The sequence below is a fragment of the Rhinoderma darwinii genome, chromosome 2 (genome assembly GCF_050947455.1).
Source record: "Rhinoderma darwinii isolate aRhiDar2 chromosome 2, aRhiDar2.hap1, whole genome shotgun sequence".
NCBI lineage: Eukaryota > Metazoa > Chordata > Amphibia > Anura > Rhinodermatidae > Rhinoderma > Rhinoderma darwinii.
The window spans coordinates 7,870,218-7,897,452 of NC_134688.1; the positions used below are offsets into that span (position 1 = coordinate 7,870,218).

At 49.3% G+C, this 27,235-nt stretch overlaps 1 protein-coding gene across 1 annotated transcript in view; it reads left to right on the forward strand.

Moving 5' to 3' along the window:
* Window positions 1-1,293: 1,293 nt before the first annotated feature.
* C2CD3 (C2 domain containing 3 centriole elongation regulator) overlaps window positions 1,294-27,235 on the forward strand; it is a 32,408-nt gene continuing 6,466 nt past the window's right edge. The window contains 23 exon segments of the mRNA XM_075850011.1: window positions 1,294-1,563; window positions 3,394-3,663; window positions 3,771-3,928; window positions 4,021-4,163; window positions 4,512-4,729; window positions 6,980-7,118; window positions 8,339-8,497; window positions 8,705-8,849; window positions 9,547-9,716; window positions 12,007-12,216; window positions 13,216-13,325; window positions 15,442-15,560; window positions 15,685-15,816; window positions 16,840-17,271; window positions 18,577-18,728; window positions 21,781-22,021; window positions 22,543-22,720; window positions 22,830-23,013; window positions 24,296-24,468; window positions 24,551-24,674; window positions 24,762-25,030; window positions 26,099-26,185; window positions 26,355-26,954. Of these exon segments, the coding sequence (XP_075706126.1) occupies window positions 1,512-1,563; window positions 3,394-3,663; window positions 3,771-3,928; window positions 4,021-4,163; window positions 4,512-4,729; window positions 6,980-7,118; window positions 8,339-8,497; window positions 8,705-8,849; window positions 9,547-9,716; window positions 12,007-12,216; window positions 13,216-13,325; window positions 15,442-15,560; window positions 15,685-15,816; window positions 16,840-17,271; window positions 18,577-18,728; window positions 21,781-22,021; window positions 22,543-22,720; window positions 22,830-23,013; window positions 24,296-24,468; window positions 24,551-24,674; window positions 24,762-25,030; window positions 26,099-26,185; window positions 26,355-26,954 (4,465 nt within the window). The 5' untranslated portion in view covers window positions 1,294-1,511.

Here is a 27,235-nt window from a genome sequence, read left to right on the forward strand (position 1 = left end):
TAGAAATTATAAGTTGGATGCAATGAAACTAGACGATGACTTGGGGTTGGTAACCAAACATGGCCCCGCTAAAAAGAAGACACCCGTCTGTCAGTAAGGTCCCAGCGTTTCGATATCGTGAAGCCGGTTGATGTAGAATCAGACATCGCAAGATATCGGTAACGATCGGATGGATTTTCCACGCCCGCGGTTTACGCACATTTCCATCCACTAATTTGTACAACCGATACAGGGTTTTACCACTAGGGGAAGTTACGGCACATCGCTCAGCGGTCTCAGATCCACCGGAACGAAGAGCCAATAGTGGCACTTTTTTGGCAGGAAGGGCGATCAGTCATCCCCGTTCCCAGGGGTCGCATCCCCCACCAATCAGGCATCTACGGCACCGCGCTCTACTGCTTACGTGACTCCTAATGACGCTGCTCCATACAAAGGCCCCACGCACACGACCGTAGTTTCCATTCGTAATTACGGAATCTATAATTACAGACCCATTCATTTCTATTGGCCACAGACGCCTTTCTGTATATTTACGGATCTGTGTTCGGGCCGTAGAAATGAGCCACAAAACATAGAACGTGTGCAATTGCGGCAGTGAGTCGCACATAAAAGCCTATGGGCGCTTCCACGATTGCGGACGGCTACGGACGTGTATCCGTAGCAGTCGGCTTCGTATTTGCGGACAGTAAAAACCCTCACGGTCGCCTGTATGAGGCCAAAGCCCTCACAGCAGTGATGCGCATCACGGGGGAACTTGGGACCCTTGTCTTAATGATCGTGGGGCCACCAGCAATCAAACATTTATCAACTATTCTGTGGACAGCTGATAATTGTTTATGGTTGATTAACCCCTTTAGGCCAGATTCACACACACACTTTTTTTTTTAGCCAAAGCCAGAAGTGGATCCAAAAGGAAGGAAAGGAGTAAAGAAAAGACAGATCATCGCCTTTGATTTGTGTTCAATTCTGGGTTTGTCTAAAAAAAAACGGAGCCAAAAACTGCACCAAAACTGCGTGTGTGATCTGGGCCTTTAAGGCCGCTATGAAGTCCATAGGGGACACGTCAAGCCTTTAATTGTGCGACTAAGATTGGGGGGGGGGAAGTAGTGCGCGTGCCCGGTAAATCGCATTGTGATATGGCATGTAAAATATGTCCAATGACATCACATAACATGACATACAGGCCACTGATTCACACCCTCATGAGGATAATAATGGTCACCTCCCCGGGCTAAGAAATGTGTCTTTTTATATATATATGATTTGTATCTTTCACTTATGCAGAACTACAACTCCCAGAAAGCCACACACTGTTTATAATGATCACGTGACAGGGTGGTGACGTCTTCGTTCCAACTGTCACTCCCCGCACCCCTTGCGGGCTAGGCTAAACTCGCTGCTGATTGGATGGTGCGACCGGAAGCGGAAGTCTGGCTATGGTTGCCAGGAGACAGGAGTGAAGCTTCCGTGTGCCGACGGCGGGGAAAACGATATGACAGTGAGGAGAGAAGATGAAGAGCCGGGGAAATAAAAGTGTAAAAGCGGGGAGCAGGAGGAAGAGAGGTGAGGCCGGGGACGAGGGAGAGTGAGACGCGGAGAGGGAGAGTGAGACGCGGAGAGGGAGAGTGAGACGCGGAGAGGGAGAGTGAGACGCGGAGAGGGAGTGTGATGGAGAGGGAGCGGGGTGAGAGGGATGCGGAGGGGGAGCGGGGTGAGAGTGATGGGGAGCAGGGTGAGAGTGATGGGGAGCAGGGTGAGAGTGACGCGGTGAGGGAGCGGGGTGATAGTGATGGGGAGCGGGGTGAGTGACGCGGAGAGGGAGTGGGGTGAGAGAGGGAGCGGGGTGAGAGAGGGAGCGGTGTGAGAGTGACGCGGTGAGGGAGCGGGGTGAGAGTGACGCGGAGGGGGAGCGGGGTGAGAGTGACGCGGAGGGGGAGCGGGGTGAGAGTGACGCGGAGGGGGAGCGGGGTGAGAGTGACGCGGAGGGGGAGCGGGGTGAGAGTGACGCGGAGGGGGAGCGGGGTGAGAGTGACGCGGAGGGGGAGCGGGGTGAGAGTGACGCGGAGGGGGAGCGGGGTGAGAGTGACGCGGAGGGGGAGCGGGGTGAGAGTGACGCGGGGTGAGAGTGACGCGGAGGGGGAGCGGGGTGAGAGTGACGCGGAGGGGGAGCGGGGTGAGAGTGACGCGGAGGGGGAGCGGGGTGAGAGTGACGCGGAGGGGGAGCGGGGTGAGAGTGACGCGGAGGGGGAGCGGGGTGAGAGTGACGCGGAGGGGGAGCGGGGTGAGAGTGACGCGGGGTGAGAGTGACGCGGGGTGAGAGTGACGCGGGGTGAGAGTGACGCGGGGTGAGAGTGACGCGGAGGGAGAGCGGGGTGAGAGTGACGCGGAGGGAGAGCGGGGTGAGAGTGACGCGGAGGGGGAGCGGGGTGAGAGTGACGCGGAGGGGGAGCGGGGTGAGAGTGACGCGGAGGGGGAGCGGGGTGAGAGTGACGCGGAGGGGGAGCGGGGTGAGAGTGACGCGGAGGGGGAGCGGGGTGAGAGTGACGCGGAGGGGGAGCGGGGTCAGAGTGATGGGGGGCGGGGTGAGAGTGACGCGGAGGGGGAGCGGGGTCAGAGTGATGGGGGGCGGGGTCAGAGTGACGCGGAGGGGGAGCGGGGTGAGAGTGACGCGGAGGGGGAGCGGGGTGAGAGTGACGCGGTGAGGGAGCGGGGTGAGAGTGACGCGGTGAGGGAGCGGGGTGAGAGTGACGCGGAGGGGGAGCGGGGTGAGAGTGACGCGGAGGGGGAGCGGGGTGAGAGTGACGCGGAGGGGGAGCGGGGTGAGAGTGACGCGGAGGGGGAGCGGGGTGAGAGTGACGCGGAGGGGGAGCGGGGTGAGAGTGACGCGGAGGGGGAGCGGGGTGAGAGTGACGCGGGGTGAGAGTGACGCGGGGTGAGAGTGACGCGGAGGGGGAGCGGGGTGAGAGTGACGCGGGGTGAGAGTGACGCGGGGTGAGAGTGACGCGGAGGGGGAGCGTGACGCGGAGGGGGAGCGGGGTGAGAGTGACGCGGAGGGGGAGCGGGGTGAGAGTGACGCGGAGGGGGAGCGGGGTGAGAGTGACGCGGAGGGGGAGCGGGGTGAGAGAACAGGATGTGTCGGTGTGACCTGGAGGAAGGAGGTCGGTGTAACATGGGGGTGTCTGGAGGAAGGAGGTCGGTGTAACATGGGGGTGTCTGGAGGAAGGTGGTCGGTGTAAGGTGGAGGAGCCGGACGGCGTCAGTGTAACATGGGGGTGTCTGGAGAGGACGGTGACTTTGTGTCTCGTTGCTGTTGACGGAGCTCACATAAAATGCTGCTACTTCTTTATAGCCACGTGCTGGGATTTTTCTGATTTCTCTTCCATGTTATTTCAGGGGCATCAGATGTCTCCCCATCAACCACTCTCCCCCCGCTTGTAGAGGGTCAGCTCCGCTGTTTTTTGAGGGTAACCGTCAGTAAGATCCTGTGGACAGTTCCGAGACCTCCCCGGTTGGTCCTTGTAAGGCTTCGATGGTGGGGAGAAACAACCAATGGAACCGTCTTCCACCCGAGAGACTCTAAACAAGCCGAACAGAAGGAGGTGAAGACAACAGCCCGCTATGCCGTCCACTGTGGACCCAAACAGCTCGCCTCATATCTTACAGGTACGATGATGATTTTCATGTCCGATCCCCTGGATCTTTATTATTGGAGTATTACGGAGGGGCTGTGACTTATGTATTTTTACCACCGTGTCCTGTCTCCGCTGCAGATATGGGGGCACTTGTATTGGAAGTTATGACCAGACTTGACCATTTGCCTATTGGTCGCGCTCAGATCAGCGGCATCTCCCGCCTCTCCCCGACACATCCGCTCAGCGGCTTCTTCACGGTGGTCTCACCGACCTCCGATAAACTGGCAGAACTGCAGGTGATCATGTGATGCTGCCCATACTTTATTGGGTGCCCGGGATGTGTAGTCCCCACACACCTCAACGGTTACGTTTGTTTTTCATTTTCCAGGTGTCTGTGGGTCTGGAACCCCTGTGTGAGACGTATGACAGCAGCAGCTCCTTCATCAACACCGATATCAGCCGCCATACTGCTCCGTCAGCACCCCCGCCTAAGGGGGACCCGATACCCCCCAGCAAACTGCCCACACCCAGGTAATGGGGATCGCCTGCTGTAACGAAAGTCCTACTGTCTGAAAATAGTTTTAATCACCTATACACAGGAGAGAAGCTGGGACCCCCACAGTTCCTAGTTATGGGGCACCTCTTCCTCACCGGTACAAATACGCTAAGGAGGAGTTTGCGTGGAGCCTACGACACCATAATCTCTACGGGAGTCACAGAAACAATGGAGTGAGGGAGCGCTCCATTTAATCTCCCACCTACCGTGTTAGTGAGGAGGAATGGGGACCCCGTACTAGTGATCCTGGGGATCGGGTAAACCACTTTAGGACCGCGGTCCGCTCTGCGGGCACTGACTGGTCTATATTTCTTGTGTTTTAGGGGCAGAGACCACTTATACTTCAAGGAAAACACAGAACCTAATGGCGGTTTCATAAAAGGATCGCTTGATCGCCTAAGTGAAGAAGTTCGTGTGTCACATACACATCCCTCTGAGGACAAGATGTCTGTCGTTCCTATTACACAGGAGAGGTCAGAGGGTCAAGCCAAGAGTCAGTCTAATGTGAACGCCTCGCCTGCCGCCAGGGACCTGCTAACAGGTGAGAGAGCCACAGAGACCACGTCCACCGGAGAGCGTCACGTTACAGGTTATATATAGACATCCGCTGCATGAATAGTCACTCTGTAAATGCATTGGACGATCTGTAATCTGCGCCGTCGCTGACCTACGCTGTGATCTGCGCCGTCGCTGACCTGCGCTGTAATCTGCGCCGTCGCTGACCTACGCTGTGATCTGCGCCGTCGCTGACCTGCGCTGTAATCTGCGCCGTCGCTGACCTACGCTGTAATCTGCGCCGTCGCTGACCTACGCTGTAATCTGCGCCGTCGCTGACCTACGCTGTAATCTGCGCCGTCGCTGACCTACGCTGTAATCTGCGCCGTCGCTGACCTGCGCTGTAATCTGCGCCGTCGCTGACCTGCGCTGTAATCTGCGCCGTCGCTGACCTGCGCTGTAATCTGCGCCGTCGCTGACCTGCGCTGTAATCTGCGCCGTCGCTGACCTACCCTGTAATCTGCGCCGTCGCTGACCTACCCTGTAATCTGCGCCGTCGCTGACCTACCCTGTGATCTGCGCCGTCGCTGACCTACGCTGTGATCTGCGCCGTCACTGACCTACGCTGTAATCTGCGCCGTCGCTGACCTACGCTGTAATCTGCGCCGTCGCTGACCTACGCTGTAATCTGCGCCGTCGCTGACCTGCGCTGTAATCTGCGCTGTAATCTGCGCCGTCGCTGACCTACGCTGTAATCTGCGCCGTCGCTGACCTGCGCTGTAATCTGCGCTGTAATCTGCACCGTCGCTGACCTACGCTGTAATCTGCGCCGTCGCTGACCTACGCTGTAATCTGCGCCGTCGCTGACCTGCGCTGTAATCTGCGCTGTAATCTGCGCCGTCGCTGACCTGCGCTGTAATCTGCGCCGTAATCTGCGCCGTCGCTGACCTACGCTGTAATCTGCGCCGTCGCTGACCTGCGCTGTAATCTGCGCCGTCGCTGACCTACGCTGTGATCTGCGCCGTCGCTGACCTACGCTGTGATCTGCGCCGTCGCTGACCTACGCTGTGATCTGCGCCGTCGCTGACCTACGCTGTAATCTGCGCCGTCGCTGACCTACGCTGTGATCTGCGCCGTCGCTGACCTACGCTGTGATCTGCGCCGTCGCTGACCTACGCTGTGATCTGCGCCGTCGCTGACCTACGCTGTGATCTGCGCCGTCGCTGACCTACGCTGTGATCTGCGCTGTCGCCAGTGTTCAGACATGTTATTTTAGCGGGGCAGCTCCCCGTTTGAACTCTTATGTACAGGCACGGGCACGATCTGGCATTCGTTGTCCAGACTTTATACTCCCTTGATCTCACCCTCCACTCTGCCTCCACCCCCTTACCTGCTTAGTTGGGAAAGAGACTTGGGCTTGACTTTAACATCTGAACAAAAGGACCGTCTGTTCACCATGACGCATAAGTCCTCCATGGCCAGTAGATTTCAGGAGGCCGGGTCCAAGATTCTGTCCCGTTGGTACAGGGTGCCTTCCAGATTGCATGCAATGATCCCGGCGGCCTCGCCATTATGCTGGAGATGCGGTGACCATGTGGGTACAATATTGCATATTTTTTGGGACTGCCCACTCCTGACTGATTTCTGGTCCGAGGTGTGGCGCATTTCCTCGAAATTTACAGATTTCCCCCTCCCACGATCCCCGGGCCTCTTCCTGCTCCATCTGTGTGAGGTGCCCCTGTCTACGTATAGACGATCGGTAGTTCGCCAGTTGGTGAACGCGGCTAGGGCGTGCGTTCCTGCACTGTGGAGACAATCCTGTCCCCCGTCAGTGGGCATGTGGCGCGGCAAGATTCAGGAGATCATGAGAATGGAGGGCCTCACGGCATCAATGAAAGGGTCCCACGCCTCCTTCCTCCGAACGTGGCGTGAATGGATCCGATTTCAATCCACTGAGGAATATAAGGCCATCATGGCCTCGTGACTTAGCACCTAGGTCCAGTGTGTCCGGTTAGCTCCTTCCCTTGGTGTCTCTGCTCTTCTTCCTTTTACTGTTCTCTTGTTCGCCCCTGGAGTATTCTGCACGGCTGCGGGTTCAGGGTGCATATCGGAGATTCTTTCACTCTTGATTGAGCGATGTGCTATTGTTCTTGTGCTCCTATGCACTTATGTAACGCAGGTAGTTGGCCTGTTGACTGTATTGCACTGGCTTACACCAATTGTGTTACAAAAATGAAGATAAAAGAATAAAAAATAAAAGACATGTTATTTTCTGGCTTGTGTTTCTGTCTTTCAGCTCTATTAGATCAGGGCAGTAAACTGAGAGACGCGATGGTAGAATCAGCTCTGCGATTAGACCCTCAGATGGACCTTGCGGTGGAGTCAGTACTGCCCCCTGTCTTGAATGAAGGATATTACGGGTCACAAGTTTTCAGGTGATTGTCTTGTATTGGAACACATGAAACCTTTTTACTGTAACACAATTTATCAAGAGGGATCTGTTGTGGCGCCGGTACCCCCATAAATGGATCAGCGCGTTATTGTGGGCTATATGTCAGGTACTACAGCACGTTCCTCCCAGCTCAGAGAGACGCGTTACTCTAAGGCGAAATTCACACGAACGTGTGCGTTTTGCGTGTTTTTTTGCACATTGCAGTTCCGCGTGTCATCGGTATTTGCTGCGTGGCTGCGTGATTTTCGCGCATATGCCGTCCTTATGACACGCCGTTTTTATGTTTAGAAACCGAAATGAAGGAGGTGGTTTTATTTTTCCCTTCATTTCTTGAACAACTGCTGCGCGAATCACGAGCTGCACACGGAAGTGCTTCCGTGTGCCGCGCCTGATTTTCACACACCCATTGACTTCAATGGGTGCAGGAGGCGCGAAAAAGGCTCAAGTATATTACACGTCGTGAGTTTTACGCAGCGGACACACGCTGCGTGAAAACCATGGACTGTCTGAACGTCCCCGTTGCCTTACATAGGTCCGTTCACTGACGTGGACTACGCTCGTGTAAATAAGGCCTAACAGGTAGAAAAAGGCGGCTCTCTTCCAAAAATAGTGTCACACCTGTCCATGGGTTGTGTCTGGTATTGCAGGTGAGTTCCAGTGAAGGGAATGAGTCTGAGCTGCAATACCACACACCACCTTTGCACAGGTGTGGTGCTGTTTTTGGAAGAGAGCAGCCATGTTTTTCTGATTCTGAACAGCCCCTTTAACATGTAGGACGCACCCTCTTCAGCCTCGCTCAATAGGAGTTTCTGGCTTTTTAGGCTCTAAACGATCCCTTTTTATAAAGGATTCTGTCACTGTAAATCATCCGCTAGCTCGTAACTTTGTTTCCTCTTTGCGCTCATACTTTCTAATATTTACGGTCACCATCTGGTGCGAACAACTTTTCTTGGGAAGCGACTGCTGAGCGGTAAGAAAAGATCGCGTCAGGCCGCTAGGCCATAACTACGGGGGTGTTGACACTTATTTCTATGTAAGGCACGGCCGCGCTTACTCCCCCCCCCCCAACCACCCCCCCATCAGCCGGTGCCCTAGAGCCGGTAATTGCTGCAAAATTAGGGCACTATCTAATAGTAAGTTGGGCGCGGTCTAAGGCAGGTCGGTAAAATGTTTGTTTTCTCATATTCTAACTTTCTATTCTAGGGGAGCACCTGAGAGCATCTCAACGCATATGGATCGCAACCTCCTAAATACTCACAAATCTGTGCCAGGCAATGATCTGATCCTGCCACCTGCCGACCGCACGTCACCTGAACTAGAGATGACCAGTGAGACGCGGGCCATAGAACTGCTCCTGGGCAGGTAAGAGCCGGGTCACCCCTAGAAAATGAGGAGGTGAACCCGACTTTATGGATGAAAACCAGCGCTGACACTAATAAATAGGAACCAATCAGGTCACTCATTTCAGTGTCCAACCTGCTCTAGAGCTGAAATCTGATTGGCTGCTGTAACTTCTTTATTTTGCGCACAGTCCATGACGTATCGCCTTTTGTTGTTGTGCATCCTCAGCCCCCCTGTGTCCGTCAGCCAGTTTTGGGATGGGAGCGGTTCACCCCCGGAGTCCATAGCAGGAAGCGACTTCTACAATGAGAGTGAACTTAACGATCCCCTCCACGACCAGAGCCTGCTGGAGAATCTCTTCTACAAAGCACCGGTGAGGGCCGACAAGCCGCCATGTACTTGTTAACTTTCCTTCAGTCATCTGCTGTATTAGACACTAAGGCCCTGTTCACACTGAGTTTTATTTGCAGGCACAAAAATCGGACTCCAAATTCCTTCAGGAATTTTGAGGCAGATTTTGACCTGTCTGCACTCTTTTTGCAGCGTTTTTTTGCAACATTTTTTGCGCGTGGCCATTGAGCTCCGCGGGCAAAAAACGCTGCCAAAACGTCTTTCTCTGCCCCCCATTGATGTCAAGGGGAAGTCAGAGACAGATACGCCTGGAGAAAGAGCACATCGTTTTTGTTTTTTTCTCTCCAGCGAGCGTTTTTTTTAAAAATCAATGGGAGGCGATTCCGGAAGTTTTTTGGTGCGGTTTCCGTGTCCAAAAATGTGCCAAAAAAAAATCTGTGTGAACTAGTCCTGTGGCCTCATTCACACATAGCAGATTTGGTCAGTATTTTGAAGCTAAAATCAGGAGAGAAGTAGAAAGCTTTTCATTTTATTTCCCCTGTGTTTCGTTTCCACTCCTGGTTTTGGCTTACAAATACTGATCCAAAATACTGACCAAATCTGCAATGTGTGAATGACGCCTAAAGCCTGCGTGTCCGGACCTATAATGTGCAAATATTACTACTTAGAGGGATCTCTAATATTCCTTTTTTTTTTTTTTCCCACTTTGCTATTTGTAGAAATTGGATGACGGCTCCAGTGATATTTTTCATGGTGATGATGATGATGATCGGTCTAAATCAAGAAGAAAGAAAACTAAAACGGTGGAATATGAAAAGGCGCATCTGGAAGAGTCTAAAGCAGCTCCTTGTAATACCGGGGAACCGGTCTCATTGAAAGTCTCCTCCAGGTAACTTAGTAGTGGATTGTAGTCCAGCCAGGTGACCGTATATATATATATATATATATATATATATAAGCCCTTCCTCCGCACGCTTCCATCTGTCCTGGATGATTATTCACAGACTTCAAATTCTGATCCTCTGGGCTTCTCCAACAACCAAACTCCCTTCCTAATTTGTGGTGCGCGGCATCGCGTCTGCTCCGTTAGACCATGTGAACAGCGGAGCAGTAGTGATGCAGTACGTTGCGTTGCTGCAAGGGGTGGCAAAAAGCCGCTGTCCCGATTGATTGATTTGAGGACTAAAGGTCCTCTTAAACGTCCTGATATGGGCCATAAAAACAGGCATCAATCCACAAGACGGCTCATCGATCGGCGCACGTTTGCTCTTTTTAGGGTATGTTCACACGCCGCATTTACGGACGTAATTCAGGCGTTTTACACCTCGAATTACGCCCGAAAAAACGGCTCCAAACCGTCTGCAAACATCTGCCCATTGAACTCAATGGGTCTTGCGGTGTTCTGTGCAGACGGGCTTTTTTTTTTTACGTAAAAAGACGCCCGACGCAAAGACGTGCATGTCACTTCTTGGGACGTAATTGGCTCCAATGAAAACCGGCTCCAATTACGTCCGTAAAAGCCGCCGCGAAAAACTTGTTCACTTGTCAAAACGTCTGAAATTCAGGAGCTGTTTTCGCCTGAAAACAGCTCTGGAATTTCAGACGTAATCGACGTTGCCGTGTGAACACACCCTAACAAGGAGCTACGATTGGTCATTTATGGCGGTATATATTAGATCTGCTACTTTCTCCTTCCAACTGCAGTTTTGCCTTTTCCATTCTTAAAAAAAAAAAAAAAAAAAAAAAAAAAAAGCAGAATGATGAATAAAGGGGTTCCCCAACCTACTTGTTAGGGCTCATTCAGACAAGCATAATACTCGTCCATGTGCTGTGCGTTGATATCACTCCCAGCACACGGACCCGTGCGATCCAATGGGGCTATTCACACACGTGTTGTTTTTCACGCAGCGACTGTCCGCTGCATGAAGCTCACTGCATGTCCTAGGTTGGTCGCCCATTGAAGTCTATGGGTGCGTGAAAACCACGGACAGCACGTGGGCGACATTCGTGTTTCACGCATCAAATGCATTGAAAAGCAGAGCAATAAATGTAAAAAAAAATGTATAATAAAGTGCTTGAATAGACGTGAAAAACTCACGCCACACGCAAAGCACACGGATGCCAAGACGCACGGACAAGGAATGTAGGAATAACGCGCCATTTTTAGAAGGATCCCTTGAGAATAAGCTGATCACAAAGTGCACCCCTTCTGGGATCCCCAGCTGTAATCTGTGAGGGGAACCCGACAGTACGGGTACGGTCACACGCAGTGTTTTTAGGCGTATTTCGGGATGAAAAGGCCTCAAAATACGCCTTGAAAGACGCTAGTGAAGTGTATGAGCAACTTTACCCTCCTCTGAAACTTCTATAACCACCACCCACTCAAATAGAGAGCGACCCGGCGACTTTATTATTGATGGCGAGGACCAACGCCGGCCTGTCCTCAGGAAAAAGTGGGATTCCCCGTTGACCCTGGACAATCCGTGTAATCAAATCCCACAACGCACTTTGTAATATTTCTTGTCACGATTACTTCACTGTTTAAAGGGGTTTTCCGAGAATAAGCAGCCCCCCCACCCCTTCCTGAAGCGCCCCTGCATTAAAGATTATTTACTTTGTATTATACCCATTTTTTAATTCTGCTTCGTTCCCCGACACCGCGCTGGCGTGTCCATTCTGTTGCAATGATCTGTCCTCTTGTGACCATAGATTGCCGCGCTATGAACGGAACCGGCCACTATGATCGCTGGTCGTAAATCGTTGCACCAGAATCCAAACTCCGGACCACTGAACAAAATTTATAGGGTAACGATTAAAGGGATTGTCCCACAAAACACATGTATCCCCTATCCATAGATTAGGGGATACATGTGGGGTCGCTGGGGGTCCAACTGCTGGGACGCCCAGCGATAAGGGGAATCGAAGTTCTCCATGAGAAGCTTGAGACTTCCAGGGTGTGTCCGGCTTGTGTGTCCGGCAGCTCCATAGGAATTAATGGGGTGCCGGTCGCGCTTGTACGCATACGTGGGGGACTTTCGGTTCCCCGTTCTCCTTATCGCTGGGGTTCCCCCAGTGATCACACATGTATCCCCTATCCTGTGGAGAGGGGATGCTTGTGTTTTGTGGGACAATTCCTTTAAGACACAAAGCTAAACCATGTCAAATGTGTCATTCAAAAGTAAATCTAGATCTCCGGAGCGATTGAGTAAAATTGGGACACAATCCGAAACCATCGACTTGAGTGTGGACCGTCTGGCACTATTGGGTCGTGTGCGGGCTGCACGGGTCATTGTGGAATCTTTAGAGGTCAAACCAGAGGGTACCCCGGTGACTCCCGGCAAGAAAAGCGGCAACGGGAAACCACCGCGACCAGCACCAGCTATCAAACGGTAAGTCCAATAACCGCGAAGAGGAGGAGAAATTGTCACCTGACTTGGAGTAATGATCTCCTTGTGGCTGGAATGGGAAACACAGAAGAATTCACAGGGATCGGGAGCAAATCCCCTAAATTATGGCCGCGTATTCACACTCATTTCCTATTTGATTCAACCTGAGTTTTATAACGCCCTGTCCCAAACACCCTATAAGGCCGGGTTCACACGGGTCAAATACACTTTGTAAAAATGACGCTTTGTGTCTGACCTGGAAACCACATTGTGGTGCGGTTTTTCAAACTGAATTTCCCCCTCGGAAGAAAGCGCTCATACTTACCCCCTCCGTCTTCTCTTTGCGTAGTCCGGCTTACTACGATGACGTTGCAGGCCATGCGACACAGCAGCCTGTGATTGGCTGCAGCGGTCACATGGGATGAAACGTCATCCCAGGAGGCTGAACTGCAGGAAGGAGGGCATTCTGGGTAAATATGTTTGGTTTTTTTTCCGGAGGTGCGATTTGTTTTTGTTTTTTTGGTTTTTTTTTTCCGCCGCAAAATTCGCAACACATGGCTTTCTGTTACGGGATTTGCATCCCCATTAAATTCAATGGGGAAAACCCGCAACGGAAAATCAACAACGCAGCATAAATGGACGTGCTGCGGTATTAAATTCCACACTGCAGGTCAATCTATTAACGTTTACCCTGTGGGGTTTTTTTTTTTGCGCAGCCTGGGCATGAGATTTTTTGAATCTCGTCTGCTTTACTGCGACTGTAAATGCTGCGGAATTTCCGGACACAATTCCATTGCGGAAATTCTGCAGCGTTTACGTTACGTGGGAACCCGGCCTAAAAGACAACGAATAGGTGAAAATGCAGCCATGAAATCATCCCCGTAAGCGACAATTAGGGGCAGTAAAAAAATCATCTTGGGGTCTTGTTTAGCATACGGAACGGTCAGCATTTGTAAATCTTGTTCTCTGCACCGCCGTCTAACGTCTCATTTCTTTTGGCAGAATCTTTTTTGTGGAATTCCATTTTCCAGTGTCCTCCAAGAACAAAGCCGGAGAATTAACGGGGGCCACTGAAATAACACGTCTGGTGTCCAGCAAGATCATAAACGGAGGTAAACGCTCCTTCCCTCCAGGTTGTGCTCCTTACGTTGTACGATGGTTAAGACGCAGTTGCAGGTTGTGTAAAGGGGGTTTTACACTGGGCGATGATCGGGCAGACACAGAACGCTCGTTGCCCATAATTGACCAGTGTAAACAGGGCAGCGATCAGCAGATGAACGAGCAAACGCCCCATCATCTGCTGGTCATATCGTGTTAAAAAAAGTGAAATATCGTTGTCGGCAGCACCTCTCGCTGTGTAAACGGACGCGCTGCCGACGTGATGATAATGTATGTAAGTAACGACCGCTCGTCCCCATTCATAGCTCGGTGTGACAGGAGCAAGCGAGTTCCGATCAACGATGTCTGGTTGATCGGCGCTTGCTGCACCGGCCGCTTATCGACCAAAATGTGTCGCTACAATTATTATTATTTTTTCTTTTTAGTTAAACCATTATTATTTGAGTGATTACACATTGTTTTAATGTTTTCACAAGTCAGGAAATATTATAAATTAGATTCTAATTTATAACATTTCCATGTGCTGGCCACTAGAGGGAGCAGTTCCCAAAATTGCAGCTTGGTCAATGTGGTAAAGCGACCTCACTGCTTTATGCTGCAAATTTGGGGTGGACACTCTCTCTAGTGAGCTCACACAACCCCCCCCCCCCCCTCCCTTATTCCGGCTAGTGCCAGGAGGAGGGGGTATAATCTTCAAACCTCCTACACTGTGTGCCGCCATTTTCTGAGCGACTGTAGGAGGATTAGATACAGGGCTCAGCAGACCGTATAACACGAACATAATACACACATCACATACACAAACATAAATTACCTGCCGTCTACGCTCCTATTCCTTGCGCCTGAACATATGGCCGGAAGCCGCGGCCGGAAGTCGTCATCTTACTGTCCGGCAGCGGCTTCCGGTCCACATGAAAATGGCGCCGGATTTCGCTCTGCTAACGAGCTTCTTTTTGGTCTGTGGGAGTGGCGCATGCGCGGTTCTCACACAGACGGCGTACACTGCAGTGAATGGAACGGCTCCCGTTCGCATTCTCTGAGGATGTATGTGCCGTATTCCATCTCTGTGTCGTTAATCGACACATACAGAGATGAAAAAAAAAATGGCAGCCCCCATAGAGAAGAAAAAAGTACAACACAAGAACACAAATAAATAACATTTATGTTCATATCATACTAAAAGCAATATGATAAAAAACATTTTCATGACCCCTTCCCTTTAAGTAGCACGATGGCCTTTCACCACTGGGTTACTGGATTGGAATCCGACCATGGCAACATCTGGGCTTGTTCACGTGGTCTCCCCCCCCCCCCCCTCTCCAAATGCTGCTGATAGGTTAATTGGCATCCTGTGAATTCGTCCCACTTTACGTCGGTGGGGGTGGAAACATGGAATTTGTTCCTTTCTGCTGCTGTTGCCAAATTAGCGTCCACTACTGCTGGTGTATATCTCATCCATTCCAACTCGTATACGGCTGTGTGTACAGCAATAAGCGTTAAAGGGGTTGTTCGCTACCGCACATGTGATCTATCCACCGGATAGTTCATTAGTATATCATCGATGCGCCGCTCCGGTTGCCCGCAGGCACCAGGTGTTATTGCACATTATGTGATGTACGGAGTCGGAAGCAGATGACTCCGTGCATTGCATAGCGGCCGAACTGCAGCTCTTCTCCTATCCACTTGAACACTGAATACTGCCGCTTGGCCGCTATGCAATGTACGGAGCAAACTGCTTCTGGCCTGTACGTCCGGTCCCCGGAGGCAGCGGGAGCGGCTTAACGGTGTGGAGTCCGGGTGTCTGACCCGCATCGATGATCTACTAATGAACTATCCGGGGGACAGGTCATCGGTTGTCCGGTAGTGGACAGCCCCTTTATTTGCCTTGTTTTTGGGAAGCATGATGGGGTTCAGTTTCGATGTTTTAGGGCCATGCTATGTTATTAAACAACAATTGCAGTTCCTGACTCTATTCTAGAACTGTGGTCTTGCAAAAACTACAACTCCCAGCATGCCGTGGAAGCTGCCGGCTGTCCGAGCGTCCTTTGAGTAATCGTTTTACAACGGTTGGAGAGTTACTATAGAGCCCTTTTGTTTTCTTTGCTGCAGCTGTGACGTTCCAGCAGAGATTTGTGTTTCCCATCTTATTCCACGGACCTATGATCCAGCACTGGTGGAACAACAAGCTGACCTTCAGGATCTTCATGAGGAAGAGCACCCAGAAAAAGGTAGAGTTCCCCCAACGCTTCACATCCGGACCTTGCTGATCGTTTATGGCCGTCTACATTGGATAGTTTTCTACTATCGCGACTCGTGTCCGAACATTTCCACCTCTTGCATTTGTCTCTTCAGCCCGGGCTGCTTGGCTCTGCCAGTCTGTCCCTTCAGGATGTTCTCCGATCTCCGGATCTCTCAGTCTCACAGTCCCTTCCAGTGCGTTCCTTGGAGAAGCAGCGGGAATTAGAAGATGTTGGTCCTCTGAAGGTAATGGCTGGGCGACTGCACTGAATCAATATGACGTGTCATTACTCAGGTCCCTTATTGGGGTTTTTTTGGCGGGCGAGATCAGTGACATAGTAAAATATCTGTTGGACTGTCCATGGTTGGTCTTGGAAATCTTTCATCAATTAAGGTGACTTTCTGATATCTCGGTCTCCATAAGAAAACCTCTGTCCATATTCTAGCCCTCCACTCAACATTCATTTAATGGGGTTTTCCGGGTAAATACAACTTTTAGGCTCCTTTTAATATGCACGTTAGGCTGCATTCACACCAGCGTGACAGATTTACGCGCATAGATTTGACCGTGTGCGTTGCGTTTTGCATCAGTGTGCTTTGTGAGTGGCATTTGTTTTTCACGCGTTTCGCAAGCACTTTTTTTTTTTTTCACTGGAATTGATGTGTAATACACAGACCGCACACGGATGTGCATCCGTGTGCTATCCGTGGTTTTCATGCACCCATTGGCTTCAATGGGCGACAGACGAGAATCACGCTCGTCTGAATGAGCCCTTAGTTTTACTTACGTATAGAGGTTGGCATCGGGGGTCAGATACGTAAATCCTCCGGTTTTGCCGTCAGTCACGTGAGAACGCCAGCCCCACCTTCATTGGTAGTCAATGGTAACGACCACCTGTCCTCCCATTCAATAGCTTCTAAAAACACCCCCAATGGTCGGCACGTCATCCGGACATGAGATTGGAATCCATCCCCCTGCCTACAGTTCTCTTTTTGCCTCTGCACGTTACCGGCGCATGCGCAGTAAATTTGAAGTTTTTATCCCTCCCGTTTCAGAAGCCGGACCTGTTGACAATCAGCGGATTGCCAGGCAGGCTGATCACCTAACCGATCATTGAATGCCGATCTCTTTCCGCTACCATAGATCTTCTGTAAGGACCTGACCTGGTGACGCGTACACTTTAGCGCCCTGTACACCGTTCCAAATTCTACATTTGTTCCATCTACTGAACAGGGTGTCTTCACCTCTCCCCAATTTATCTGTGACAGGTGTCTGTAGCCATTGCTGGAGATGGCAGAGAATTCTCAAACATCCCAGAAAAGTCATCTCTTAGAGTGCAGAACGCGTCAGCTTCTCTCTCCAGACCCAACATGAACGTCATGGCCCCTGAAGATCATTCATACACAGAAGACTCTTCTGAGGAGCCCGTGCCCTTCATCCCATGTGCTAAACGCCATGTCCTCCATCAGACCGAGTGGCCACAAAACGCACCGTCCCAGCAAGTACAGGAGACTGAGGAGGAGAACGGATTATTATTGCATGTTATCCTCATGGTGCCCGAAGGCAAGGGCTTAGTTTGCAACCCAGAGTCTTCCTCCGTATGTAACGCTTATCTGAACTGCAAACTTTTCTCTACCCAGGAAGCCACTCGCTCCGCTGTAGTGTGGGGCAGCAACCAACCGCTCTTCTGCTTCTCTCAGGTAAATGCTGCCGTCTTTATTTATTCTACAAAAGACATAAAATAAGTCATGCGTTCTTAAAGGGGACTATGATATTCATGACGATAGGTCATCCGTATCAGATCAGTGGGGGTCCGACTCCCGGCACCCCTACTGATCAGCTGATTGAATGGGCCACCGCTCTCCAGTGAGCGCTGCAGTCTCTTCATTGCTTACTAGGCACAGCACCGTACATATGGTAGTGGCTGTACCCGGTACTGCAGGTCTTCGCGGCTCAGTCTCATTCAATTGAATGTGACTGAGCTGCAGTACCGAGCACAGCCACTATTGATTGTATGGAGCTGTGCTTGGTAAGCAATGAAGAGGCTGCAGCGCTAACCGAAACACTGCGGCCACTTCAATCGGCTGATCGGTGGGGTGCTGGGAATCAGACCCCCACTGATCTGATATTGATGACCTATCCTAAAGCCCCATGCACACGAACGTGCTTTTGCGGCCGCAATTCCCCCCCCCGAAAATCCACGGAGGAATTGCGGCCCCATTCATTCCTATGGGGCCATGCACACGACCGTGGTTTCCACGGTCCGTGCATAGCCCCAGAGCCCGGACCGCAGAAAGAACGGGCAAGCCTTATTACGGCCGTGTTCTGCAGTCTGGGCTTGTTAATTTACGGACGGCTCGTGGCTCACACTCCGTAGTCGGCCAACCCGAAAATCATGGCCGTGCACATGGCTATGGTCGTATGCATGAGGCCTAAGGATAGGCCGTCAATATCAAAGTCCCAGAAAACCTTTAAAACGTACGATTGTAACGTATTGTATTAGGGGGAAATGTAATCTCCCTCGCTTTTCAGCAGCCTGTAGTTCCCGTTCCCATTCTGCCGACTCCCTTTAAATGTTCAAAAAGGGTTATCCAGGAATAAGGTGTTTTCAGTCTCCCAAAAATCGATCTAGTGTAAAATGGAAAATACTAAACGGGGAGGAGGGGGATGCAGCTTCAGCAGTATTGCTTCCTCTCATTGTAATACTGAATGCTGTGAGAGGGAGGAGGGGGGATCGGGAAAGACATCCGGTTGTGTCAGCGCACACAGCACCGTTCAGAAATCACATAAGGAAGAGTCAGGTTACACGACCTTTCTCCATGCACTACAGCTGCCTTTGTTTTTTATGTGTCACACTCTCGGGGTGCAGGAAGCTGAGATATGGGGTGCTGTTTGGTGGGATCCTTACATTGTCCCTGAGCTGCCAGGATGCGGAGGGGACTCAGAATAGTCCTGTTTTTCTAGTTGATGCAGAGTCTTCGCTGCTTATGTACTTGTTCCCCCAGGTAGCTCCACTCGCTCTGACCAGTCGTCTCCTTGAGAGAATGAAGAATAACGTCACGATCATTGAAGTCTGGAATAAAGTCTCCGGCCCAAGTACAGATCAGCTCTTGGGCCTCGCAAAACTCTCCTTGCATCAGTTCTACATGTCCTTCAGGTAACCGCATAGTGACATGCGCACTGTAGCTCTGCTTCATATTGTATGTTCTTATGTGCGGATATCGTTTTTAGCTTTTTCCTAGGGGGTTTTCTGTGTCTTGGGTGTCTTAACCCTTTCACTGCCACTACGTATAAAATACGCCATGACTATAAACGCTCGCGACCGAAATATAAGGACTAAAGTTTAGTATCCTATTAACCCCTTAATGACGCAGCCTAGTTTGGGCCTTAAGGCTCAGAGCCCATTTTTCAAATCTGACGTGTCATTTTACGTGGTAATAACTCTGAAATGCTTATACTTATCCAAGCGATTCTGAGATTGTTTTCTCTTGACACATTGGACTTTATGTTAGTGGTAAAATTTGGTCAATATATTCAGTGTTTATTTATGAAAAATAGCAAAATTTGGAAAAAATTAGCATTTTTCAGAATTTAAATGTATCTACTTGTAAGACGGATAGTAATACCACACAAAATAGTTACTAGTTCACATTTCCCATATGTCTACTTTATATTTGCATCGTTTTCTTGAACATCCTTTTATTTTTCTAGGACGTTACGCGGCTTAGAACATAAACAGCAATTTCTCATATTTTGACTAAAATTTCCAAAGCCTTTTTTGGTACCAGTTCAGTTCTGAAGTGGATTTGAGCGTCTTATATGTTAGAACACCCCCATAAAACACCCCATTTTAAAAACTAGACCCTAGACCGCATTTAGAAATTTTCTTAACCCTTTAGGCGTTTCAGGGTAATTTAAAGCAAACTAGAGGTGACATTTACAAGTTTATTTTTTTTTTGCCTTTTTGTTACATTTTTTTCTGTAAAACAAATGGTTTTACCCAAGAAATGCAACTCAATATTTATTGCCCAGATTCTGCAATTTTTTGAAATATCCCACATGTGGCCCTCGGGCGGTAATGGACTGAAGCGCCGGCCTCCGAAGCAAAGGAGCACCTGGTGGGTTATGGGGCCTGCTTTTTATTAGAATATATTTTAGGCACCATGTCCGGTTTAAAGAGGTCTTGTGATGCCAAAACAGTGGAAACCCCCCAAAAGGGGCCCCATTTGGCAAACTACACCCCTCAAGGAATTTATCGCGGGGTATAGTGGAGTGACAGCGGGCATTTAGATTCCACAGGTCTTTTGCTGCATTTTGTGGAATTTGGCTGTGCAAGTGAAAATCGCATATTTTTCCGATAAAAGGTACGAATTTTTAATTTTTACAAGGAATAAAGGAGAAAAAGCCCCCCAACATTTTTAAAGCAATTTCTCCCGATTTCCGACAATACCCCTCATGTGGTCAGACACTGCTGGTTGGACCCACGGCCGGGCTCCAAGTAGATTTTGCTGGATTGGTTTCTGGGCGCCATGTCACATTTGCATTGCTTCTGAAGAAACCCCTTAAAAGTGACCCCATTTTGGAAACTAGACCCCTTGAGGAATCCATTGTAGTTTTCTTGGGGTGCATGCGGCTTTTTGATCAGTTTTTATTCTATTTTTAGGTGGCGTGGTGACTAATAAACAGCAATTCTACTATTGTTTTTTTATTCTATTTTTTTACAGCGTTCACCGTGCGCTATAAATGACACATTCACTTTATTCTGCGGGGTGATACGATTACGGCGATACCAGATGTTTATAGTTTTTTATGTCTTATGGCGTTTGCACAATAAAATACATTTTGTAAACAATCACTCACTTTTTGTGTTCCTTATTCTAAGAGCCATAACGTTTTTATTTTTCCATCAACAAAGCCGTGCGAGGAGTTATTTTTTGCGTAACGAACTGTAGTTTCGATCAGGACCATTTTTAGGGACATGCGACTTTTTGATCTCCTTTTTTTTTTTTTGTTTTTTTTTTTATTCCATTTTTTGGGAGGTGAAGTGACCAAAAAATTGTGATTCTGGTACGGGTTATTATTATTTTACGGCGTTCACCACGCGGGATAAATAACCAAATAGTTTTGTAGTTCAGGCCGTTACGGACGCGGCGATACCAATTATGTGTAGTTTATTTATTTTATTTATATTTTTAATAATAAAGGACTGATAAGCGAAAAAGGGGGATTTTAACTTTTATTACTTTTTAAACTTTTCTTTCTATAAAACTTATTTATTATTTTATTTGTCCTTTTTTTTTTGTCCAAGTATTAGAGCTGTCGGCCACTCACTGACAGCAAGCATAGTGGGTGCTGACTTTGTCAGGACCCACTATGCTTCCGTAGATGGCATAGCTGGAGGCCGTTGTTAGGCCTTCGGTCGCCATAGCAACCATTGGCGCAGGAAGTCAATGGTGCTTTAACCCCTAAGAAGCCTCGATCGCTATTGAACGCGGCTTCTAAGGGGTTAATCGGCGGGGACCACCGCCATCAGTCCCTGCATACTGAGCTGTCGGAAACAGCGGGTATCACAGCTCAAATACTCGCTGGGGAAAGATGGCGCCGTGTGAAATCAGGTCAGTACTATTACTGAGCGGGAAGGGGTTAAAGCCCAGAATAGTTTTCTTCATGTTCTGAGTCTGTGTAGGGGGAGATCAAAGCCTTTTACTGGCCTTCATTTTGCCCGCACACACTCCAGTGACCCCCGGGGGGGGGGGGGGTAGGGGGTTTTGAGTAGGGACTATTCATGTTATTACCCCTCTTACCAATGAGAGAGAATATGTCACATTTAGAGGGGTCTTTTCTTTTTTCCTACTCCGGGGTGAGAAGATGGGCAGTTACACATATAATCACCCCGGCACCTGATCAGGGCGTTTATCACCTCTGACCTTTTATTTTTCGGAGGTTTTAAAACCGTAAATGTGCCGAAAGGCTCCACCGCATGTAAACCTCCGCCCGGTCCTATAGATGTGTTTTATTCAAGGTTCAACTGCATAGAAGTCCTGGAGGCAATGAAGAAAGCTGTCACGTCTTGTCAAACGACCCGGTACAACCGCTATGTTCATTTTCCGGCGGTTAAAGGGTTTGTTGCGCCGGCTCCGTGCGATGACGCCTTCATTGGAAATGGCTTTGAATACTGTTGGTCTCATTACCTGTTTCTTTTTGCGCAGTGACCCCAACATTTGCCGTCTGTTGCTCCAAGCACAATATCCGGTGGTTGCGGCGGACGGCTTTGTCCCGGTCATCGACCTGTTCAGCGGTTGTGAATGCGGACGACTCAAGGTGCTGCTTGCCGTGGGATCGGGAGATCAAGTGGTGGCACTGCAGAGATTAAAAAATGAGGCGGGGGCGTCTTCAACCCAAATCCCAAGACCAGCGCATTTCCTGGACCCACCACCGCCATCGGTAGAGGTATGTGTTATATTGTGTGTTATATTGTGTGTTATATTGTGTGTTATATTGTGTGTTATATTGTGTGTTATATTGTGTGTTCTATTGTGTGTTATATTGTGTGTTCTATTGTGTGGTTATATTGTGTGTTCTATTATGTGTTATTGTGTGTTCTATTATGTGTTCTATTATGTGTTCTATTATGTGTTCTATTATGTGTTCTATTATGTGTTCTATTATGTGTTATTGTGTGTTCTATTATGTGTTCTATTATGTGTTCTATTATGTGTTCTATTATGTGTTCTATTATGTGTTCTGTTATGTGTTCTGTTATGTGTTCTGTTATGTGTTGTGTTATGTGTTGTGTTATATTGTGTGTTCTATTGTGTGTTATATTGTGTGTTGTGTTATATTTTGTGTTCTATTGTGTGTTCTATTGTGTGTTTTATGTGTTCTACTGACGCTGGATAGAGCTCTCGCTGGAGACCACATTATCTTGAGGAGTTTTTAATTGTGACCTTCTTTGACCTTCATTCTTTCAGGTGTCCCGAACTTCAGAGAGCAGCGCTGATCACGTGTTTGAGATACATGTGGAAAACGTGAGAGGTCTCGCTCCTCTGCAGTCCACGGTGTGGGGGGAAGCCGATTGCTTTGTACAGTATCACTTTCCCGCGCCGCATTCTGCAGCCTCCAGTCCGGCTTCACCGCTGCCAGAAGGAGGTACGAGGCACAATTGAGAAGTTATGAAAAACGTTCATAACTTTTTCTGCAGTTCTCTAGTGGAGACAGCAGCGTTTTGATGTGAAGTTTCCCTGCTGGTTTATTTCAGGTCTGAGTCTGAAGCTTGTACGGACGGCCGCCACGCTCTGTGTCCCCGATCCCGTCTTCAATGATCGTCAGAGCCATTCTTTGGTCGCTCCATCAGATACGCCGGTTCAGAGGCTGCTGCTCCGTGCGTTCTCCATGCAGGGACTCTCTGCGGGAGGAGGGATGAACTTTGAAATCTGGTGCCGGTAAAACATACATATAAAATTCTCTTCGCTTTAGGGGTCAATGCACACGATGCGTATTACGTGCGGTTTTGCGTGCATCAAATCAGCAGCGTAATACAGATTCCAGGAAATCTCCTGTACACGCCGCGGTATTTTTCTGCAGGTAAATTGACCTGCGGTGCGGATTTTAAAATCTGCAGCGTGTAAATTTATCTTGCGTGCTGAGGAAAATCGCACCAAACCGTAAAATGTGCGTTTATGTGCGGTTTTTCCCTGCGTATTGCTGCGTTTTTGGTGTGTATTTTCCGCAACGTGTGCATGTAGCCATAGGGGAATTTCACCATCCTGTTATCTTCTGGACTGGAACCCCAGGTGAAGGGGCTGTGAGTTTCAGGACCAGCACCCCCTCAGCCCTGTTCTGAAATATCCATTATTCAGAACCCCCCCCCAATACAGTGCTATTTAACCCTTTCTCTGCGGCAACAATTTTCCCACGTGATAAATCCGAGTTATAGAATTAATTTTAAAAAAAAATCTTTTCCACCGTAACCATATATTTTATGAAAGAAAACACCTGAAAATCTTCCTGGCGGCGAAATTGTTTAAAACCTGAATTATGCCTCAGGCTGAATGCACACGTTGCGTGTTACTTGCAGATTTGCCACGCGGATTTTCATGCAGCAAATCCGCAGCGTAATACAAGACCGGCAAAGTAAATTAAATCTCATCTACAGGGTTCAGATTTTTTTTCTGCGCGGAAATTGACCTGTGGTGCGTATTTTAAAATCCACAGCATGTCAATTTATGTTGCGTTTCCGCTTGCGAATTGTATCTAGACAGATACAAGGAAAATCGCATCAAAATATGCAGCATAAAATCGCACCTATTTCCGCATCAAAATGTAAAAACCGCACCTAATAAAGCATCAAATGCAGAATTACGTGCGTATACCTGCGGTTTTGATGCAGATTTTTCGCATTAAATTTACGCAACGTCTGCATTCAGCCTTAAAGTGACAGTGTAGTCCCCTGACAGGAGTCGTTCTGGGGCCTCCCATATAATAATAAAAATTAAAATCAGTGGAGAATGGTAGATAATCATTCCGGTCTGCGCTGCGTAGTGGAGTAGGCGGTCATCCTGTCCCCCAAATGGTTGTGCTGACAGTCCATACAGTCAAGATGAGACGATCAGGTACTGTTTCGAATTCAAGGCAACATCCGTTGACTACTCCTGTAATTGCGCTGACCACCTGTAGTCGCTAATGTGCTCTAAAGAGTTGTTGTACCTCTAAATTCTCTTCCAGGTATTATTACCCCAATGTCCGGGACCAGATAGTGGCCAAAGCGCTTCTCCCACTGTCCCGCCTGTGTGCCATGGTGACCATGCACCATCGAGAGGAATTGGGAATTCAGGCGTTCTGCCTGCCACTTACTCCTATAGGCGAGACCCCTGTAGACGCTCGTCCACCATCCTCAGGTAACCAGCACACCTTGTCACTGCACCAGCAGGTATGTAATGGAAAGCCGGCGAACCACACGTAACATTGCCTTGTTCCCAGGTTTACTGAACGTGAATGTGACTTATAGACGTTCCATCAGAAACCCAGCGGGGGTGCCGGCTGCTCGCATGGCCTCTATATCCGTGCAGATCCACCGGGGGTCCGGTCTGCAGGCCGCTGCCAGGTATTCCTCACACCATGATCTACATCACACCAGACACCAACGGCTTCTGTTCTAATATCTGCTGTATGTTTTGTTACTTTCTATCAGAGTGCTGGCACAGCAGGACCCTTCGTTTCAGTACAGCGCAGATGTCGGGGTGAACGCTTTCATTGTTATTCGTCCATCTTTCTTGCCGGAAATTGAGGTTCGCAACACTCGCATAATTGCCCGCAGTTTCTGCCCGGAGTTTGATCACCACTCGGAGTTCCCTTGTAATCTGGTGACCCAGAGGAGCAGCGGAGAAGCCTGCAGCCTGGCCGAAATCCTGCACTCCTCTGAGATTGTGTTCTCCATCCATCACCAGAGCGTGACACCTGGTAAGAGTCAAGAGTCCATAATGCACATTTACAAATAAGGCCATAAAAATACCTAAGTGACTATCTCTGGCCGTTTATTTTGATCACCGTTGGCTGATTTTTAGGTCCGTTCCATTAAGGCACAGCTATAACGGGAGACTCTGAAATCCTCGTCATGCCTCATCAGATGGTTAGGCCGTTGCTGTGTCCCCTCTTGATGCACAGCTATGACCAATGACCCTTACACCTCTTGCACACGACCGAGTTCGGGCCCGACCGCGGTCCAGGTGAACGGGACTCCTGGCATCAGACATTTTATGATGCTGGGAGTCCCTGCCTCCTCACGGAACTGCTGTTGTGTACTGAACAATATGATAGAGTACAGCAGTTCTGCAGGGAGGCAGGGACTCCCAGCATCATAAAATGTCTGATGCCAGGAGTCCCGTTCACCTGGACCGCGATCGGGCCGGGAAATCCAGCTGACACTCGGATCATTTTTCCACGGCCTGAACTCGGTCGTGTGCAAGAGTTGTTAGCCTCTGCCTCCATGCTGTACACTGCAGCTGGGCTCCAAATGATTAGGCCTTGTTCACGCAGCGCTAAAAAAAAAAAACGACCTGTAAATGCGTGAAAAACGCTAGCGTTTTTACAAAGTGTTTTTTTTAAAGTACAGGCGGTTTTGGCGCGTAATTAGGACTCACATTGGAATTAGGCGCGTTTTATGCGCCAAGGATTGACCTGACGCTTCTTTTTTTTACACAATGTATTTTTTGATACATGCGAGCGTAAAAAAAGGGTCTTATGCATTACAACACGGTTTCCCATTAATGTCAATGGGAAGCTTAACGCGTGCGTTTTTTGTGTGTAAAACACGTCAATAATGCGTCAAATACACGCTGTGTGAACAAGGCCTTATAGACTGCATATATATATATATAATTGAAGTGCATCAGCCCCTTTTTTTGGAGCGACCTGAACATTTGCCTGTTTCGCTCACCTCTGTTTCCATTATTCAGTTGCCACAACACCGTTTTTATATTACAAATAATCTTATTGGACAAGAAAATCTTAATGAAGTTTTGTCTACAGCCAGTGCGAGCAGAATTCAGCCGGCCCGTGACCATCATCTGGGAGCGGTGAGAATCCCCACCAGACACCTGCTCACCAAGAGATCAGGTAACTCGTGGCTGAATATTATTGCGAGTTGAGACTTCAGTGTTTCCGTGTTCTGGATCCACAACCATAAAGGTGTTGGATCTAGAATGGAACCCGGAAGGAGTGCCGGTATCTTGTAACGCCTCTGCTATCTGACCAATGACCCCCTAACCTTTTATGTGTCTTCTAGGAATCTCCGGCTGGTTCCCAGTGATGGTTTCGGAGCAGTCGACGCCTCCTGGTACGGGAGGAATCTTGGACAATGTTGTGGGGGGCCTAGAGCTTTCAGTTAGTTTTGCTCATCATTCAGACAGAGAGCGTGTCCTGGAAGTTGCTGGAGGTCTGGGATGGACTGAGGATGAAGGTGAGGACCGTGACCAGGCTGGCGACGAATTAGTCAATCTCTCCGTCACTATCCCCAAGATCTGGCTTCCTGCGCACTGCCTCCTGATGGCCGGCCGCCAGCACCTCCACAAGAAGACCTACTGCTATGTGAGGTACAGGCTGTACGATAAAGAAGCCGTCTGCTCTCCGTTAGAGAGGCCAACCTTATCCCAAGACGGCCAGCGGGCGGCTGTTGTGTTTGAGCAAACCAGGACTGTGGAGATGACGAAGCGTCAGCCTCTCGTGTGGTATCTAAGGGAAGAGAAGCTGGAAATTCAAATCTGGCGCTCCTACGGTAAAGACACCGGCGGGCCGAGACCTCAAGACACCGACCGTCTTCTTGGATGTGCGTATGTAGAGCTTACAGCCCTGGCCGAAAACACTTCACGGACCCTCTCAGTCAGTGGTAGGTCAATGTATGTGTCTGTGTTTTTTTTGGCAAATGCATAACTGCTCAGAGCAGACATAGATTTGTTTTTCTGCCTCTCAGACATTGCAAAATGCGGCAAAATTATTAAAGGGTAACTAAACTTTAAAAAAAATATATATATATATACATGTTAAATGTTTTGATCGGTGGGGGTCCGAGCATAGAGATCCCCACCGATCGCTCAAACGAAGCGGCAGAAACGCTCGGCTGAGTTCTGTTCTGCTTTGTTTCCGTTTCTTCGGAAAGCTGAGCGAGTG